At 53.4% G+C, this 20,222-nt stretch overlaps 2 protein-coding genes across 2 annotated transcripts in view; one reads left to right on the top strand and one right to left on the bottom strand.

Annotated features, from left to right (window-relative positions):
- Positions 1-1,839: 1,839 nt before the first annotated feature.
- LOC148774476 (uncharacterized) lies at positions 1,840-18,077 on the bottom strand. The gene is made up of 3 exons (XM_088829702.1): positions 18,068-18,077; positions 17,302-18,000; positions 1,840-12,686 (listed from the first exon to the last, which is right to left on the bottom strand). Exons 1-3 carry the CDS (start codon positions 18,075-18,077, stop codon positions 12,667-12,669), a joined length of 729 nt encoding a protein of 242 aa, XP_088685828.1. The 3' UTR covers positions 1,840-12,666.
- The window catches only part of YY1 (YY1 transcription factor), a 25,702-nt gene continuing 23,445 nt past the window's right edge, over positions 17,966-20,222 (top strand). Inside the window, exon 1 of the mRNA XM_055418537.2 lies at positions 17,966-18,757. Coding sequence (XP_055274512.1) covers positions 18,076-18,757 — 682 coding nt within the window. The 5' untranslated portion in view covers positions 17,966-18,075. The remainder of the gene's footprint in view (positions 18,758-20,222) is intronic.

Here is a 20,222-nt window from a genome sequence, read left to right as displayed (position 1 = left end):
CTTGATATGGGCACCAGGCTAGAGGTGATCTCCATCCAGAACCTGTCTTTCCAACTCCCAAAGCAAAATGGCCCCCAGCATCGTGCAGGGGGTAGAACAAACGAAATGAACAAGCCAACTAACCACCTAACTGCACTGCCGCCTCCTACTTTAAATTCAGCCTGTCATTCACACCTTGCATATGCCTGCACACACAAAGTTGACACTTTGGCCTTCCAAACTTGAGCATCAGTTAGCACCCAGAAGTCCAGCTCCCAGGGAGTCTGGGAAGCAAGAAAGGAGGCTCTCACTCAGTCCATCCTCCCTTCCAGAACTGAGGCTGGAGGGAGAAGGAGAAAAGCTCCCCAAAGACCCGCCACTGCTGGTCTAGCGGCTGGGTGAGGAGGGAGAAGGCCCGCTGGTGCCACCGGTGGGCAGTGGGGGCGAGGGGGCCAGAGTTCAGCTCCTGCAGAGCTCAGAGCTTCTGGGTCCCCTTCCCAGGCCTGTATCTCCCGGGGCAGTGGGAATCTTTCCTGTAGACCATTGATCCAGGGGAGAAAAATCAATTAAAGCCCATTGACTGAAAAAATAACTTGGGCTGGAATTTTTCTTGCGGGAAGAAAAGCTCCAAGCCATAATTCATCTACTGCTCTATTAATAACACACAAAGCCACAGCCGATAAATAGAACAAGTGTGAAGTGTATACATTAACTTTATGCTGAGAAGTGGGGAACCGAGTCAAGCAGGGGAGGCTGGGGGTACAACATATGGGGACAGGAAAAGGGAAGACGGCAAGCGAGGAGAGGAAAGCAGGGGAAGAAGCCAGGGAGACTGAGGCAAAGAGAAAAGGACCGAGGATGGAGAGCTGGTGCAGAGTCTGAGCGGCGTGCAATGCAGTCGTAGCCCCGCTTGGGCAGCGAGGGGCCGGAGTGGGGAAGGGAGGGCTGGGTTCATTCCCCCATTAAAAAGAACTCTATTTCCTTTGCAGTGAATATAAGAGATACACCAAGCTTCTGGAAGCAGGCTCCCACTCTGCCCCGAGCCGCTGATGTAACCCATATCCAGCGGGAAGAGCCTGGAAGCGCTGGCTTCTCGCCCCACTTCCCAGTGACCCAGATGTGCGTTGCCTCTTATCTTCGCGCTTGCTCAGAGTTCAGGAGGTAAGTTGTTTCCAATTCTTCAGGCTCTCCCGTGCCTCGCCTAAGGTAACCATCACTAATGTGTGCTCCCTGTTCCTCTCTTCACGCTCACATAACAGACTGATTGTCTCCGTCAATGTGGTGGGGGGATGGGATGGAGAGCAGGAGGGAGGGGAGGATTCCACAGATGCACACGAACAACCCCGAGCCTGGGGCTCCACTTAACATAAACAGCGCGCTGATCAGAGTGGACGGGTTCCCTCCTGCTGGAATGCTGGCGCTGGCCTTTGCGGGGAGGTGGAACGGTCCAGGGTGCAGAGATGGAGCTTGGGGAGGGACAGGGCACTTCTGATGTGACTGCAGAGCTTCTTGGAGTGGAGGTGTGGGGCTGAGGGGAGGCTTGTGTGTACAGGAGGTCGGGTTGGGGCTGACTTGGGTCGGCCTGATGATCAGAGCTCCAGAGGATGGCTGCTGACCGGGACGAGTGCGGAAAAAGCCCCTTCTACTGCCCGAATGCCTCAAGTGGTTGGACGAAATCAGTTCTAGGGTCTCTGGAATTTATTTTTTGTTTTGGTTGCTCCACGAAGCTTGCAGGATCTTAGATGCCTGACGACCAAGAACTGAAGCCTGGAACTCTAATCAATAGCCACCAGTGAAGTCCTCTCTGGACTCAAATCCTGCATCTCCCACCAAGTGAGTGAATTCCAACATCACCTGAAATGAGAGGGTCCCTGGACAGCATCTGGTACCCGCTGGGCCTGTCTTCCCCTGACCCCCTGGTGCTTAACAGGGTGTGTGGCTGCCACATGGGAGCATTTGATCTAGTGACCTCAAACTGAAAGTCGCTCAGTTGTGTCCGACTCTTTGGGACGCCCCCCAGGACTATGCAGTCCATGAAGTTCTCCAGACCAGAACACTGGAGTGGGTAGCCATTCCCTTCTCCAGGGGACCTTCCCAACCCAGGGCTCAAACCCAGGTCTCCCACATTGCAGGCAGATTCTTTACCAGCTGAGCTACCAGGGAAGCCCAAGAATATGAAGTGGGTAGCCTATCCCTTCTCCAGGGGTCCAGACCCAGGAAATGAACCAGGGTCTCCTGCATTGCAGGCCGATTCTTTACTGCTGAACTACAGGGAAGCCTAAGACACACCCGGAGGAATGGTTCCACTGGGGACCGGACCCAGGCCCCCCAGTGACCTGGACTTGCTGTTCTCGTCTTCTGTGTAGTCTGCTGGGAAATGGATGATGCCTCTGCACCTAGTGAGCAGCCAGAGCAACACCCAGGGGTGCGGGGACAGTGATTGATTCTCCAGGGACAGTCACAGAGGTGGGGGGGGCTAGCATGCACTAGGGGAGCATTTTCAGGTGGTGAGAAGTCAAAGAACTTATGCTTCAACTACGAGGGAAGGAGGGAGTAGGTAGAACGCTTGAAAACGGTTAACCACATCACTATTCTTGGGCTTCTAAATGGGGAGAACGCTCCCAGCCGTCACTCTCCCTCCTGATGGGGGGATGTTACGGCTGGCTAAAATATGCAAAAGAGCTGATACCAAGTGAAAAATTCAAGCACAAATTCAAAATAGATGATTGGGCGCTCACAAGCTTTTCTTCATTTGCTATTAAAGAAAGAAAAACAAAACATGCTGATAAAGTATGTGTTTATCTGAACACCCGTGTTCACAGCAGCATCACTCACAGCACCTAAAATGTGGAGGAAACTCAGTTATCCACTGAGGGAGTGAACGGATCAGTAAAATGCGGTATGTGTGGATGTATATCTGCCTGTATACAGTGGACCGTTATTCCACCTTAGAAAGGAAGGAAATTCTGACATACAATTTGACGTGGATGGATACTGAGGACATTCTGTGAAGTGAAATAAACCAGACATCAAAGGACAAACACTGCATGATTCACTTACACGAATGATGTTGTCTGGAACAGTTGAGCTCACAGAGACAGAAAGGGAATGTTGGGTGTCAGGGGCTGCGGGGAGACCGAGTGGGGGTCACTGCTCAACAGGAAGAGCACTTCGGCTTGGCAAGAAGAAAAGAGCCTGGGAGAAGGACAGTGGTGACGGATGCGCAGCTGCACAGACCTCCTCGGCACCAACGAACCGCACACACAAAAACGGTGAAGACGGTAAGTTCTGTGCCTCTTACCACAATAAAAACAATCTAAAAGTAAAAACACATGTGGTAACTGCACAGAAAGTAAAAAAAAAAAAATAAAAAAACACAATAAAAAAGGGCTGAAATCCTTATTTCCAGAAGCAAATGACACTGTTCTGACATGTTTACTTTCCACTTTTTCTAAAAGTTCGGATTATAGTATGTACATAAATGTGCTACAGTTTTGATTATTATATCATAGCATTTTTCATATTAAAAGCATCGACAAAATTAAAAAACCCATACATACAAAATCTGTGGTTTACTAATATTCCGTAGGCTCTGTACGGATGCACCTTGAAGTCACTAAAAGGATAACACATATAGTAGATTCTCATTACTTATCTATTTTGTACGTAGGATCAATTTATCAATAGTGTAAACCTGTCAACCCCCATCTCCCAATTCCTCCCACCTCCCGCGAGAGGTAACACTTCAGACACCCAGAGAGTAACACCTCCTTTGATCCCATTCCCCATCTCTTGCTCCCCAAGGGAATGACCTAGTCTCCTTGGCGGCAGCAGGTCAGGAACAGGCCCCTGCAAAGTCCTTGCACCCCAGGACAAGGGTTTATACAAGAAGTCCAGTGAGCGCTGGGTTCACGGCTCCACAGGGCCCACCTGACCACTGACTGCCATCCCCTTCGCCTTTTCTTCAGTCATGAGATGAAGACCCAGCCCTAGCCATCGCGCCGGTTTCTGGGCAGGAAGGAAGAAGACGGGCTGTCTCCTGGGGCTTTACTTTGCTGTTAGGGAAGAGGAGCCTCTCTAATGACACACCCCCCCCCGACATCTCATTGGCCAGACCTGGGACACATTTCCCTCCCCGAGTGCCTCACCCATCACTGGCTGCAGGAAGTAAGGCTGTTCAGCCGATCATAACTTAACCCCGGAGCTAAGGTCGTTCCACTCCCCCTTATCCCCAAAGATCAGATTTCTGTTACCTGAGGGAAAATACTGGGGCTCTGAAAGGGCAGGGCACAGGGTCTGGGAGGAGGGTGGTTGCCAGCCGACACAAAGTGGATGCCAGGAGAACCCGATATCTTCTGCTAAACAAATGCACACACGTACGTTTGTGTGACACACAGCCACGTGTTCAAGTACTCCTCGAGGCTGTTTCTGGAAGGGATTTTGATGGGCAACCCCAGTTTATGTAAAGGCTACAAGAGTCAGCTGCTAATATCGAGCTGGCGCAATAACGTGATGGACAACAGTCCAGACGCCTCCCATCTTCACAGGCTCCTATGACAGAAACAGCCAATCAGATGAAGACTTACCTATCACTTTTGGTCTGTAATAGGTAAGTGACTACATTTGGATCCTAAAAAACACACAGTTTGAACAGGGGATGGGGAAAGGCAACTTAAGAGCTACACACACGTTCAAGCAAGCAGGGGCTGGTTGGCAGCTCTGAACACGGACAGGGAGGAGTCCTGGTAACCCTTGACACCATGAAGTTCCAGCTCAAAGTGGCTGCTCCCACTTTAGGTGGAGCCAGAAGTGGTCGGGTTTGAGTCTCCCATCCAGTAGTCTCTGTATCTAGAATTCAGTGGTTTGCAGGGGGAAAAAAAAGGATGAGTCCTGGTGGGCTGCAGTCCATGGGGTCGCTAAGAGTCGGACATGACTGAGCGACTTCACTTTCACTTTTCACTTTCACGCATTGGAGAAGGAAATGGCAACCCACTCCAGTGTTCTTGCCTGGAGAATCCCAGGGACGGGGGAGCCTGGTGGGCTGCCGTCTACGGGGTCGCACAGAGTCGGACACGACTGAAGCGACTTAGCAGCAGCAGCAGCATTGCATCCAAGGGAAGCTACTACTTAACGGCTGGAAGACATGTGAGCAGACCTGACACCTCTGTCTGCCTGCAACGCATGCATCACTGTTACTTGCTGACCACTGAGTTAATACACGAATCAATAAGGCACTGACTTCGACAGGAAATGGTCTTTCGATGTGGATTCTTTGTTGTGGCAGTGGCACCGGAGCTTTGCTTGTGGTAGTAACGTTTGCTTTGAGAGGGCTGGAGGAAAGATTGTATGAGCTTCCACCCGGCAGGTCAAAATAAGGTTATTTTTCCAAAGCACAGTCTCCTTAAAGGGTTTCATATTTGAATATGCTTTTGAGAAATAACTAGAAATATACACTTTTGGGTATTGGGTTGGTGAAAAAGTTCGCTCCGGTTTTCCGTAAGATGTTACAGAAAAATCTGAACAATTACTTTTGCTGAATCAACAGTTTGGGACAAGCTGTATATAGTCTTTACTTTTTTCACATGATAAACTAATGATTTTTCACTGTTTGAACTTCCAAGAACATCTAATTTCCAGACACTGTTTTTACTTGCTTGCATGTATGGAAATTCACAGTACTCAAAAAATCTCAAGGACAAGTAAGCTAACAAAGGTCTGTCTGGTCAAAGCTATGGTCTTTCCAGTAGTCATGTACGGATGTGAGAGCTGGACCATAAAGAAGGCTGAGCTCCGAAGAACTGATGCTTTCAAACTGTGGTGCTGGAGAAGATTCTTGAGAGTCCCTTGGACTGCAAGATCATCAAACCAGTCCTAAAGCCTAAAGGAAATTAAGCCTGAATATTCATTGGAAGGACTGATGTTTGACGCTCCAAAACTTTGGCCACCTGATGCAAAGAGCCGAGTCACTGGAAAAGACCCTGATGCTGGGAAAGACTGAAGGCAAGGGAAGGGGGGTGACAGAGGACGAGACGGTTGGGTGGCATCATCGACTCGATGGACGTGAATCTGAGCAAACTCCAGGAGACAGTGAAGGGCAGGGAAGCCTGGCGTGCTGCAGTCCATGGGCTGGCAGAGTCAGACACAACTGAGAGACTGAACAACAACGAAGTAAGCTAAATTTAGAGCTCCCTGGGAGTTTGATTATGCTAAGACTCTGCCATACTGCTTAGCCTGTGAAGCAGCATTTTCCTGTCCCATCTCCCATCCAGGTAAACCACCGTTTATATAACACTTAGGATGTTCCAGGCTCTGAGCACTCAGATGCATGAACAGCTACAAAAAAGCAGAAGAAACATCCTTGCCTTCCAGAAGCTTCCAACTCAGGAACTATCTACAAGGAATTAAAGTGAAAGCCAGCTAACTGAACAGCACAGCAGGCTGGGACTTTACGTGCTCTGGGGAAACTGAAGACCAGGGAGGAGGTTATTTGCGACTGGAGGGCCCGGGAGGACTTGAGGCCAGATTGGAACGGAGCAGGGAGGTTGGGAGGCGTGAGGAAGGCGTTCCTTAATGAAGTGAGAGTGAACAAAGGTGTAGAAAATGAAGGGGCATTTTCAGCAACAAAGACACGGCTGAGGCTGTGGGGGAGGGGCTCAGGATGGCGCCGAAGCGAGAGAGGGAAACCGTCACAGACGAGGATATCTATTCAGTACCCATTACATGCCAGGGGGCTTCCCTGGTGGCTTAGATGGTAAAGAAGCTGCCTGCAGCTCAAGAGACCCGGGTTCAATCCCTGGGTTGGGAAGATCCCCTGGAGAAGGAAATGGCAGCCCACTCCAGTATTCTTGCCTGGAGAATCTCATGGACAGAGGAGCCTGGCAGACTACAGTTCATAGGGTCACAAAGAGTCCGACATGACTAAGCAACTAACACACACACACACACATGCCAGGAGCACTGTATGTACTATTTCAAACATTACAACAATCCTGAATAGTAATAATCTGCTCTCACAGATCAAGAAACTGGTCCAGGAGGAGTTTCCTGGTAGCCTAGTGCTTAGGATTCTGGGCTTTCAATGCCAAGGCCAAAACCTGCTGGGGAAACTGAGCAACGTGGCCCCTCTCCCCTACCCCCCACAAAAAGAAATTTTAAAAAAAGGAAAAAAAAAATGTAACAGAGGAAAAAAGAGGACTAAAAATGTGGGGTATTATTCCACAATGAGGCTGCCAGACAAAATATCGGACACCTAGTTAAATTCGAATTTCGGATAAACAAGGAAGACTTAAAAGAAACTGACTCAGAGATGTGAAAAAACTCACCTGAGATCACTGAACCGATAAGTAGTGGAACCAATATTAAAATCTGGGTCTGTCTCATGGAAACTTTTTTTTTTTTCCTATTATGCATTTCCCTTTTAGCCCAGCTAAGGCGCTGGGACTTTTTAGGAAACTTTATTTCATACTGGAGTACAGTTGATTAACAATGTGGTGGCAGTTTTCAGGTGTGCAGCAAAGTGATTCAGTTATACACAGGCATGTAAACACCCTGTATTCCACAGGTGGGGCGGGTGGGGGAGGACGCCAGCAGGAGCAACACTGGCTGTTTCTGCTCGGACAGGGCCGACCTTGCGCCCTGCATTCGGCTGGCCCTGGTCTACTCTGAGGCTGGAGGCAGGAGAGAAACTGTCCTTGCCCTGAAAGAAGGCGCAGCTTTGTGGACAAGCAGGAAGGTTAACAAGTCACTTTCATGGTGAGGATGATGATAGCAATTTGGGCGGAATGCTGCGGAAATGCCCTTCCAAGGAAGGCTTCTTAGAGCTGCTTTGGAAGAGGAGGAACGTCAAAGGCGGTGAGAAAGGATCTCCCAGGCAGAGGATGGCCAGCCTGAAAACACAGGTCTGAACCACTGGAGCTGGGGGTGGCAGGAGGGATGGAAAAGGAGGCTGCGCGTTTGAAATGCCTGGTGGAGGAGTGGCTCCAAACTTGAGTTTCGACTGGAAAGATGTGGTTCCAGTTGCAGGTTAGGAAACCCCCATAGAAGCTTGGGAAAGGAGGGCTGGAGCAGGTAGCCCAGCTGGTTGGCAAAGGTTTCGGTGAGACAGCAGGACGGGACGGCGGGGAAAGAGAAAAGCTGGTGTGAGAAACATTTAGGAGAACTTGATGACTAACGGTGGGGGTTACGGAGCCAGGGGAGTCGAAGATGGTTTCCAGGTTTTGGTCTCAGGCAAGTGGGTGTGACGGGTAAGCATGCAGGAGCAGGGACAGACCCTGTGGGACCCCCGAGGATGGACATGGCACATGGATCTAGGGCTCTGTGGAGAACCACAGACAGTTGAGAATCGCCAGCCGCACGTGGCTATCGAGGCCACAAGGATGGACAGGTCAGGGGGCCACGGGACAGCAGGCAGGAGCGGGGGACAGGCCAGGGAGGGAAAGTCAGAGGCGAGAAGACGGACCAGGTGGATGAACAGGATGGCAGAGCGAAGGAGGGGGTCTGGGCATCTCATGAACAGGAGAGTGAGAAAGCGAGGTCAGAAAGGCCTCAACCGTGCGGGCTCCACCGCAGGTGATGACGCGGTACCTGCGGCTCCACGGATGGAGTGGAGACCGTCAGCACAGACCCGCTCTCAGGGCTTGGCTGGGACTGAAAGGAGACGGGCAGCAACTCCAGGGGACATGGGGTCAAGAGAGAGCCCTGTTTCTAAAGACAGGGAGAGACGTCGCCACGGGACACAAGCCTGGGACACAGAGCAGGTCCCTGGGAGAGGAGGAGGGGGAGCCCAGGCGGAGACGGGACGCGGGCTCAGCCAGGAGTGGCTGCGAGGGGACCCCGGGCGTCTGAGCGAACGAACTCAGATCCCTCCAACTGCCTTGAAGCAGGGGGCGCTGGTGCTGGGCCACTGCGGGGAGGTGAGGGAGTGGAGAGGAGGACCCAGGTACTTCTTCTGAGCTGAGAAGAGCCATTCAGAGAGTCTGCTGAGCAAAATGGTGGCACAGGGGCCAGAGTGAGGACCAGGGGAAAGAAGAGTCAAGTGACACCGAATGCCCAGGCAACGCTGGGGACCGTAAGTCATGGCAGAAGTCTACACTCGTGAGTGGTGTTTCCCCCGGAAGATCCCAGCATCTCAGAAGTACAGGGTCGGGAGTGAGTGGACCCAACAGGGATGTTTTATGGGCCGTAAGCAGTTAACTGAACCTGGAAGAAAAAGCGAAAGCGAAAATCGCTCAGTCGTGTCTGACTCTTTGCGACCCTGTGGACTGTTCCCCACTAGGCTCCTCTGTCCATGGGATTCTCCAGGCAAGAGTACTGGAGTGGGTTGCCATTTCCTTCTCCAGGGGATCTTCCCAACCCAGGGATCGAACCTGGGTCTCCCGCATTGCAGGCCAACACTTTACCATCTGAGCCACCAGGGAAGCCAAGGGAACTGGAGGATGCTGGTAACTGCTTGTGGGGTTCTGAGCTGGGATGGAAAAGAGGGATTAGAAAATGGAAGGTCTGATGCTGCAACGAAGGGGTAACAGGGAAGAGGGGGCGAGAGTTGGAGACGAGAGGATGTTTGGAGTTTGAGATGCCAAGGGTGGCCCTGCTCCCAGGGATGATGCGGACCAGGACGTGGAGGCTGAAGACGTGGGAGGGAAGGTGACTGGGGTTTCGGAGGCCGATACACAAAGAGGCTGCCGCGACTGAGACGGTGCAGGGAGGGCAGGTGACAGAGATGGATATCGTGGGGCGATGGCTTCAGTCTCAGAGCCAGTGCTGCCTTGGGTAGGACTTGGTCAGACAGTCACTAAGGAAAGAGGCAGGCAATCCTCAGCTGCATTCTTGCCACAAGGGCGCCTCTGCTTCCTCAGAACAGTGCAAGGACAACCCAACGCCTTCCACGGGGAGTGAGCGGAAGGGGCGGTTTAGAACACACCAGTCCTTCCCCTGCACGGCACCCCTTACAGCTGGCTGTGAGCGCTAAGGAAGGTCGCTGGGAACTCTGTCCTGGGGCCTGGAGCCAGGAGGCCTCCCGGGACTGCCATTTCCGAGTGGCAGCTTCTGACCCCACCACAGCTCGCTTGAACTCATGTCCACTGAGTCGGTGACACCACCCAGCCATCTCACGCTGTCACCCCTTCTCCTCCCGCCTCCAGTCTCTCCCAGCATCAGGGTCTCTTCCAGTGAGTCGGCCTTCCCATCAGGCGGCCAACGTATTGGAGCTTCAGCTTCAGCATCAGTCCTTCCAATGAATATGCAGGGCTGACGCTGGGGCTGGTTTCAGGGCTCATCCTTGGGCCTGACCCCGTGCTTACCTGCACATGTAAGAATTCATTTGCTAGCCAGACTTTTCTTAAAGGCATCTGCCATTATCAGTGGTTAAGTTTCGAGTCTCTCCGGAGTGGATTACTATCCGTTAAAAGTAGGATAAAACAACCCCTTTTGCATTTTCTGTCAACCAGAACTCAGTTTTTCAACACAGGAGCTCCTTTTGGAAGTGTGTCTACATTGGAGCCCAGCTGCTCGTGTCTTACCGTCATCACTTTTCCTCTTGTGACACAGAGATGCTTTGGCTGGGAACGGTAAACCGAGGAGGACTCGGTGACTGCGTGGTCACGGTGGGGTCAGGAGAAGGGGATGACAGAGGATAAGATGGCTGGATGGCACCACAGACTCAATGGACATGAGCTTAAGCAAACTCTGGGAGATAGTGAAGGACAGGGGAGCCTGGCGTGCTGCAGCCCATGGGGTCTCAAAGAGTCGGATACGACTGAACAATAACCAAAACCAGCCCAGAAGCGGACAGATGAGTGGAAGAGCCGTGTTCACTTAGAATGAGTGGGTAGGAAGGACGTGCAACAGCCCTGGGGAGCGTCAACACTTCACGCAGTTTACCTATCACCACAGCTGACTGCTGTTTGTCTGAAGACTGGCATTGCTAAGCCTGATTCACAGCCGAGGAAATGAAGAGTTGAAAGGCTACAAGGCCTCACAGGGGTGTCCTGCATGACAAAGGGCACCGTCAGTCCCTCTGTCTGCTCTTGCCACACCTCAGTTCTGCCTGCCTAAGTACCTTTGTAGCTGGTGTACCTTCCAAGGCCTGGAACTCCAAATCCATTTCTGCTATTAAGTTCAAGTGCAAACTCTGAGCAAGGAATGGCTCATGAAAAATGATAAAAAGAAAAAAAAAGTAGGACATGATGTCAGTAGTGAAGTACTGAGAAAAACCTCAGGCATCTCAATGGCAGTTTCAGGGGATTCATTTGGTAATTTGATGAATTTCCAAGGCAAAATTACAGCCCTTTTACAGAGCGCTGTGAGTGTGTGCTAAGTCACTTCATTTGTGTCTGACTCTTTGCGACCCTATGGACTATGGCCCACAAGGCTTCTCTGTCCACGGGATTCTCCAGGCAAGAATACTGGAGTGGGTTACCATGACCTCCTCCAGAGGAACTTCCAGACCCAGGGATCGAACCCACGTCTGTCTCCTGCACTGGCAGGCAGGTTCTTTACCACTAGCACCACCTGGGAAGCCCCGAGTTCTCATTATGCCTTTATCACAAATATTTACAAACTTATCATCCAATTTATTTTATCTACTTCCTTTTCACTTAGAAATATATATATATATATTTTAAAGGCTAGTTTGCAGCCAAATAGAAGAGACATTACTTTGCCAACAGAGGTCCGTCTAGTCAAGGCTATGGTTTTTCCTGTGGTCATGTATGGATGTGAGAGTTGGACTGTGAAGAAAGCTGATCGCCGAAGAATTGATGCTTTTGAACTGTGGTGTTGGAGAAGACTCTTGAGAGTCCCTTGGACTGCAAGGAGATCCAACCAGTCCATTCTAAAGGAGATCAGTCCTGGGTGTTCATTGGAAGGACTGATGCTAAAGCTGAAACTCCAATACTTTGGCCACCTCATGCGACGAGTTGACTCACTGGAAAAGAGTCTGATGCTGGGAGGGACTGGGGGTGGGAGGAGACGGGGACGACTGAGAATGAGATGGCTGGATGGCATCACCGACTCGATGGACATGAGTTTGAGTGACCTCCGGGAGTTGGTGATGGACAGGGAGGCCTGGCATGCTGTGATTCATGGGGTCGCAAAGAGTCGGACACGACTGAGCGACTGAACTGAACTTGCAGCCAAATGCTGTCCTGGGCACTGGGTGGTTAACTCTCAAGACACAGGTGAAATGTCCCCTCCCCAGGAAGGCCATTATCTGACCAGCTTGGGCTAGGGTCCTCTCCTCCCCAAACTCCCCACTTGTTGCCAGGACAGCCAAGGGGAAGCGAGACCAGTATCTTGAGCTCTCCAGTCGTGGCCTGCCTCCCGCCTGGGCACATCGTCTTGTCTTCTGGCCTCACAGAGCAGGTGCTTGACAAACAGGGATGAACAGCCGGGCTCAACTCACCTACTACGTCACCGCCTTTTAGCGAAGGGAGAAAGTCCTGCTCAGACGTGGCGGCTCAGCTCACTCGCCGAGCTCCTCCTGTCCCAGCACTGACGGGTCTCTCACACAGATGCAGGAGGGGCTGGCTTCTCGTATTTCTCCCCTGCAGTGAGGGTGCTGTGCAACACGAGTGCCCATCGGAGCAACCACAGACTCGGGCAGAACTTCCCTTCCATTCAGACGCGCGTGCCGCATTCATGGGGATGGGCAGATGGCAGAGCAACTGCGGCTCAAAGTCAATTTAACTTCTACTTCGGAGGGACATACACTGTGCAAAGTAGAGAAAAAACAAGGCCAATTTATCACTAGAGATCTCAGCCTTCCTTAGATTCATGGGCAATAACCAGATTCGTTTCCTGGACTAAACCACTTAGCCTCAGAAAAAGTCTGCTGCTGCTGCTGCTGAGTCACTTCAGTCGTGTCCGACTCTGTGTGACCCCATAGACGGAAGCCCACCAGGCTCCCCTGTCCCTGGGATTCTCCAGGCAAGAACACTGGAGTGGGTTGCCATTTCCTTCTCCAATGTGTGAAAGTGGAAAGTGAAAAGTGAAAGCGAAGTCACTCAGTCATGTCCGACCCTTAGCGACCCCATGGACTGCAGCCCACCAGGCTCCTCCATCCATGGGATTTTCTAGGCAAGAGTACTGGAGTGGCTTGCCATTGCCTTCTCCGCAGAAAAAGTCTAAGACCTTATAAAAGTCAAGAACATAAAATGTTGCATCAACGGTGTCAGCTTTATAGATGTGTGCAATTAGGATCTATTGCCACAGTTTAAGCTCCAAATCTAATATATGCATTGATTTTGGGGTTAGGGAGGAGGGTCCCTTGAACAGGCCCAGTTTCAAAGATTCCACAATCAAGAACACACTATAGGTTTGATGATTAAGAAAAACATGTATGTACCTATGTTGTTTAGTCGCTAAGTTGTGTCTGACTCTTTGCAACCCCATGGACTACAGCCTGCCAGGCTCCTCTGTCCATGGGATTCCCCAGACAAGAATACTGGAGTGGGTTGCCATTTTCTGCTCCAGGGGGGGATCTTCCCGACCTAGGGATCAAACCTGTGTCTCTTGCATTGGCAGGCGGATTCTTTACCACTGAGCCACCAGAGAACCCCATACACACCGACAGTTTTTATTTAATTTGTACTGATTCAAACAAGGGGTGACCCACCACAGGCAAGGGACCAGAGAAGCTCATGGTACCATCTAAGACTCTGCACACACCCTAATCTTGTCAGCAATCTGCCCTTTAGAAACTTTACAGAAGAAGGAATAAAGACTGTTACTGTCCCATACCTCTGCCTGACTATACAACCTCTCCGGACTCACCAGGAAGAGGGACACAGTTCTTGAGGTACTAGCCTACTGTGCTCCCCTTGTGTGGCTGGCAAAGTAATAAAGCCACTCTTTCATTCTCCTCCAAAAAAAACCCAAACAAACCCCAAAACAAACAAGCTAGGCCTAACTAGATGCTTCAATACTAACTTTCATCCTGATTTTCTTCTAAATATTTCATTGGCAACTTAGTTTGGCTCTGAAACAGGGTTCGACCCCCAAATTTACAAGGGCTCTGCAGCCTCACAAAAGGCAGACCCTGTGAGCTCTGGCTGCAGCCCTATCACCAGCCCTTGCAACGTGACCTTCAACAGCTCCTCTCTCAGCTAGTCTGCTTAGTGGCAGAAGGGACCGTGCCAGTGCTCAAAGCTAGTGCTCTCCACACTGTAACCTGAACATTCACTGGAAGGACTGATGCTGAAGCTCCAATGCCCTGGTCACCTGATGCGAAGAGCCGACCCACTGGAAAAGACCCTGATGCTGGCAAAGACTGAAGGTTGGATGGCATCACCGACTCGATGGACGTGAGTTTGAGCAAATTCCGGGAGACAGAGAAGGACAGGGGAGTTTGGCATGCTGCAGTTTATGGAGTCACAAACAGTAGGACAACTTAACAACAATACTGTTACCGATGCAGAACACCAATTCCAAAAGAACACCGGAAATATCCTAACACTAGAAAGAACTAACACTAGCAACCTCACGGGGCAGCCAAACCAGTTTGTGGTAAGGGAGGTTAACTTAGCATGAGTTCACTGCCTGAACTGTTTCTGATCTTTCAGAAATAGAAATAAGGTACAATTAGATTTGTTAGGCTCCTTATAATTAATAAATGAGAAGATACTCTGAAAAAAGGAGAAAAAGAGATATTTGTGTCTTTCAATTCATATCCTTTATTCTTCCACCCACTCCCACCCTCCACCCTCTCCACACGTGTCCCTCCCTAACCCCTGTGGTCTTACGGCCCAGTTGGAAACCTGATGGAGGTTGCGGGAAGGGAGCCATGAGGCGTGAGGGAGGGGTGGTGACATCCAAAGGGCTGTGTGTAACAGTCCACACTTTTTGTCCGGTGCTGTCCCGCGAAGGGACACACTCCGGGCAGGATGTCTGTCGCATCATCTCCCTAGCCACTAGTGAGCTTGGACTTGCTTCACACATCTCTCCTGAGTCTTCCAGTCTTCCACCTTCTCATGCAGTTGCTGACATTATTTTCCACGGTGGACGGGAAGTTTCACTGGGAGATCTTAAGACACGTAAAACAGTCACGCATTTTCACACCCCAGTCCCCTCTGTCACGGTGCCTTCGTTTTCTGATGAACCAAAAAGCAAACAATCATTCCACGCACAAGGCGTTACGCTGTCGACAGACCCAGCCACGGTCCCTGTCCTCACGACTGGAAGAGTAAAAGCAGGCAACATGGCTGCAGAATACCCCGTCTAATTAAGTGGCATTACCTAGGTTTCTTGCTGCCAAAAGAAAAGGACTCTGGCTCAGACAGTAAAGAATCCGCCTGCAATGCGGGAGACCTGGGTTCGACCCCTGGGTCAGGAAGATTCCCTGGAGAAGGGCATGGCAACCCACTCCAGTATTCTTCCCTGGAGAATCCCCATGGACAGAAGGGGCCTGGTGGTCTCCAGTTCATAGGGTCGCAAAGAGTTGGACAAGACTGAGGAACTAAGCACACAGAAGTTCAGAGAAGGTATGCTGGCTCAGTTTACTCTGCCCAAACAGAACAAAATAAAAGCAATAAAATTAGCCCTACCTTTAGAGGCCCGTGGCTCTGGAACTGCACTTTAACCTGTCCTTTTATGGATTTTCACCTTCAGCAGCCAACGGAAGCAGGTGAGAGCAAATACAGCGCTGTGTCTCTGCTTGCCTATTTATAAGCTAAAGCAGAAAACAAGAGTCTCTCCCATCAAGGAAAACTCAAGGCTTAATCCAACAGGTCACCTACTCCAGGGCAATTTTTAGAAGTTATTCATGCAGCAGGGGAACAGCTGGGCCCTCTCGGTGTTGTCTCCCACCTACCATCATTCCTGACAGCTAAACCCTTCCAGCCTCCTCCACTTGACTGAACTCTGCAGACCCATGACTCAGAAGCTAAGCGACCTAACTGGGTACTTCCCCCATTTCTGGTATCTATGGGGAAGTATCAACTACTTGCAAAGACACCCTCCCGTCAATTACTAGAGAGTGGGGAAAGTGAAATTAATTAAGCCACATACAAATTCTCCCACAACTGGTTTTTCACTTATCAACCACTTATGCAGAATTTACATGCTATGAAGCCAGAAATGACTTACTTCAACAGACGTGACTTTGTCAAACTGCGTGGGTGCAACACTCCAATGGGAATTACTCAGGATTTAAAACTCAGATGCAAAGACAGAATGATCTAATTTTTCACGCCCTACACTAACATTTTCAAATCCATGCCATCTCAAAATAGGTGGGGACTAAATGAGACTGACAAAAATCACTTTTTAAACAGACTACACAAACTTTCCTCTAAAGGTTCTTAAAGAAGACACCTGCTTGTTTTAACAAGTTGGATCTAAGGTTGATATATTACAGTTCAGAATAACCATGGTGTTCAACTGCGAGAATACTGTTCCGAAAAACAGGGTAAAAGTAAATATACATTTGAGAAATTCACACAGCAAAAGGAGTACAAAAAAGACACACTTTTTCTCGTGATTTTCTTTCTTAAAAACTAGTTTTTATTTCTATTGCTTCAAACCCAAAGTCAGGTCGACCAAAACAACGAAGAAGGGCAAGACCACATCGCTGCAACATAAGATAACTATTCAGGAAGGTTTAACTTGCCTAGAATTCGCGCCAGAAAAAAAAAAAAGGAGGGGGGACCTCTGCTGCAGGTATAAAGAACTGGGCGGGAAAATTTGTGGCATTTTCAACAAGGAGACAAACGCGAAGCCTGGCGAGCGTGAGGAGGCGCGTCTGCACGGGTGAGAAAGCGGCGAGGACGGCGGTCGAGGGGACGGCTGGCTGAGAGCGGAGAAAGGGAAGCCGAGAAGGAAACGCTCGGAAGCCACCGCAAGCCAAGCCACCGGCCCGGCGGCCGGGACCCCGCAGCCAATTCTAAGATCTACGGGGAAGCAGGCACCCAACGGCTAAGGCGCAGGTTTCCGCCGGTCGCGGAAGGATAACGGACACCCGCCCAACGGCGGACCCGGGGGCGCGGCGCGCCGCTTCCGCCCGCCCGAGACCCGGCGGGGCGCGCGGCCGCGCAGCTCGCGGCGAGATGTGGGCCCGCGGCCGCCGACCCCCCTCGCCGTCCGCCTTTGTTCGCCGGGCCCTGCTCCCCCGTCATTCGGCCGCCGTCGCCCGCCCGGAGCCAGGTGCCGAGAGCAAACGCCGCCTGACGCGAAAAACGAGGCACAGGCGCTTCTCTCAGACCAGACTTTATTGGGGGCCGCCCGTGCGCGCCTCCGGCTCCCCCGGCGGACGCCGCGCTCGGCTCGGCCGGCCCTGCCCCGCAGGCCCCCACCCCCCCCGGCGCCGGGGGGGCCGCGCGGACGGCTCACCGGCTCCCGAGGCGGCGGCGGCGGCTGCAGCGTCCACGCCCCGCTCCAGAGGGCGGCCCGGGGCCCCCCGGGGCGGCGGGCTTCGCCGCTGTTGCACCGCGGAGGGCGGGAGCCGCGCGACTAGCGGCGAAAGCGGCGGCGGCGCGCTGACGTCACGCGCAGCGGCCAGCCAGCGCGCGCGCGGGGGGGGAGGGGAGGGGGGAGCCGTCCCGGCGGCCCCCAATCCGGGAGGAACTCGGGCTGAGTGGGCGGGGCCGCCGCGGCGCACGGGCCGCTCGATTGGCCCAGGAGGAGGAGCGAGCGGGAGAGCGGGCCAGTAGGGACGAGGCGGCGGGGCGGGCCGAGGCAGCACGGAAGTCTCGCGAGGCCGTGCCTGAGCGGAGTGTGGCGGCGGCGGCGGCGGCGAGATCTGGGCTCGGGGTGAGGAGTTGGTATTTGTGTGGAAGGAGGCGGAGGCGCAGGAGGAAAAGGGGGAAGCGGAGAGCGCCGGCCCCGGAGGGCGGGAGGAGGCGCGGCCAGAGCGGGAGGCCGAGGCGCGGCGCGGCGGGGCGCCGGGGCGAGCAGCGGCCGAGCGAGCGCGGGGCGCACCGAGGCGAGGAGGCGGGGAAGCCCGCCGCCGCCGCCGCCGCGCCCGCCCCTTCCCCCCGCCGCCCGCCCCCTCTCCCCCCGCCCGCCCGCCGCCTTCCTCCCTCAGCCTTCCTTCCCCACGGCCGGCCGCCTCCTCGCAGCCCCGGAGCGGAGGCCGCCGCGGCAGTGGCGGCCGAGCCCGCAGTCATGGCCTCGGGCGACACCCTCTACATCGCCACGGACGGCTCGGAGATGCCGGCCGAGATCGTGGAGCTGCACGAGATCGAGGTGGAGACCATCCCCGTGGAGACCATCGAGACCACGGTGGTGGGCGAGGAGGAGGAGGACGACGACGACGACGAGGACGGCGGCGGCGGCGACCACGGCGGCGGGGGCGGCCACGGGCACGCGGGCCACCACCACCACCACCACCACCACCACCACCACCACCCGCCCATGATCGCGCTGCAGCCGCTCGTCACCGACGACCCGACGCAGGTGCATCACCACCAGGAGGTGATCCTGGTGCAGACGCGCGAGGAGGTGGTGGGCGGCGACGACTCGGACGGGCTGCGCGCCGAGGACGGCTTCGAGGACCAGATCCTCATCCCGGTGCCCGCGCCGGCCGGCGGCGACGACGACTACATCGAGCAGACGCTGGTCACCGTGGCGGCGGCCGGCAAGAGCGGCGGCGGCGGCGGCGGCTCGTCGTCGTCGGGCGGCGGCCGCGTCAAGAAGGGCGGCGGCAAGAAGAGCGGCAAGAAGGGCTACCTCGGCGGCGGGGCCGGGGCGGCGGGCGGCGCGGACGCGGGCAACAAGAAGTGGGAGCAGAAGCAGGTGCAGATCAAGACCCTGGAGGGCGAGTTCTCGGTCACCATGTGGTCCTCAGGTGAGCGCCGGCGCGTGCCGGCCCCGGGGATGTTTTTGTTTTGAAGGGAAGCCATGTTTTATGTGTGTGATGGGCGCCGCCATCTTCTTCGCGGGGCAAGTATGGCGGCCCCAAAAGATGGCGGGGGCGGCGGGCGGCGGCGCGGCGAAGATGGCGGCGGAGGCGCGGCGCCGCCCGCTAGGCCGCAATGGCGTAGTTTCCCCGGGCGGGGCGGCCGCGCGGCGCGGCGCGGGGCGGGGCTGGGGCGCGCGGGGCGGGGCGCGCTCGGCCAACGGCCGGCCCGGGGCCCGTTGTCCGCGGCGCCCGCCCGCCCGCGAGGCCCCCGGGCGCGGCGGGAGGGCGTTGGCGGCGCGGCGCGGCCTGGCGCTCGCGCGCGGCCCGGGCCTCCCCCGCCGCCTTTCCCCGGCCGTCCTCTGGGGGGCGCCGCGGGCCCGGCTCCGCCCCCCGCCGCAGCGCCCGGGAGGCGCCCTCCGCTTCCGTGCGCGCGCCCTCGCTCGCCGCCCTTCGCCGCGCGGGGCGGGACTTGGGCGGCTCGTCGGGCTCGCGTGTGCGGGCGCCTCTGTCACCGCGCCGCGCCGGGGCCTTCGCCGCTGCTCCCCCCGCGGCGCCTAGTGAGGGCTCGCGGGTGTTTGCAGAGGACTGAATCCTTCGCACTTGACGGTGTTTTGTGTTTTTAAGTTATTTGGCTCTGCACGTTTGCCGTTAAATTGGTAAAATTGAGTGTTTTTTTAAGTTTCCACGTGTCTTGGTAGAAAACTTCAAGTGAAAAGAAGGGGTTCCAGAAAAGGGTCTTTTTTACTCTTTAACACTGCTCTGAACGACGACCAGGAAAAATATCTAGGGCAGAAAAGACTTATCTGCATACGTAAATCTTTTTATATTTTACTTTATAACTAGTGTTTTCCTGTCCTTATTTTAGTACCTTGTCCACAGTCTATCTTCTTAAATTTTGAAGTAGTAAGTACGTTGAGAATAATCCTGCTATAACGAGTTAACCTAGTACTTGGATAATTAAAGTGGTAGAGTCCTTTTCACCACAAATGCTCCCACTCTGTTTAGTATAAATTCTCAGAATTGGATGAAGCCTTGAAATCTGAACGTTGCGTGTTTAGGGTTGTTAAAATTCACGAGAACGAATGAAATAGGCAAAAGACTGGATTGAAGCAGCTTTGGTTGTATCTGCTGTGAAAGCTCCAGGCTTCTGTGGATCTGTGACTCGGGACTGGCAGGGGACCGGAGGTGCCCTCCAAGTGTAATAGCACTTGCTCACAGCGCTGTTGCTCTGGGCTTCTGAGGGCCTTGTGGATCTCTGAGTAGTTTGAATTTCGCAGGAGCTGTATATTTAAATGAGACATACCTTAGTACTTAAGAGGCTATCCAAAGATACCTTCAGTATACATTCTGGTAGTGCAGAATGATTGCACAGTGGTCATGTAGGAACTAGAAGCCATGCTTTTCCATTATT

The sequence above is a fragment of the Moschus berezovskii genome, chromosome 21 (assembly GCF_049115385.1).
Source record: "Moschus berezovskii isolate FMDL1 chromosome 21, NW_MosBer_1.0, whole genome shotgun sequence".
Taxonomy (NCBI): Eukaryota; Metazoa; Chordata; class Mammalia; order Artiodactyla; family Moschidae; genus Moschus; species Moschus berezovskii.
Note: the sequence above shows the minus strand (reverse complement) of the source record. Positions and strands in the feature narration are given on the sequence as shown.

Bases quoted from the DNA above. Each gene is read 5' to 3' on its own strand.
- LOC148774476 (XM_088829702.1), bottom strand. The intron at 12,687-17,301 runs GTGAGCCGTCCG...TACTTTGCACAG, and splicing joins CGCCGCCGCCTCGGGAGCCG to TGTATGTCCCTCCGAAGTAG.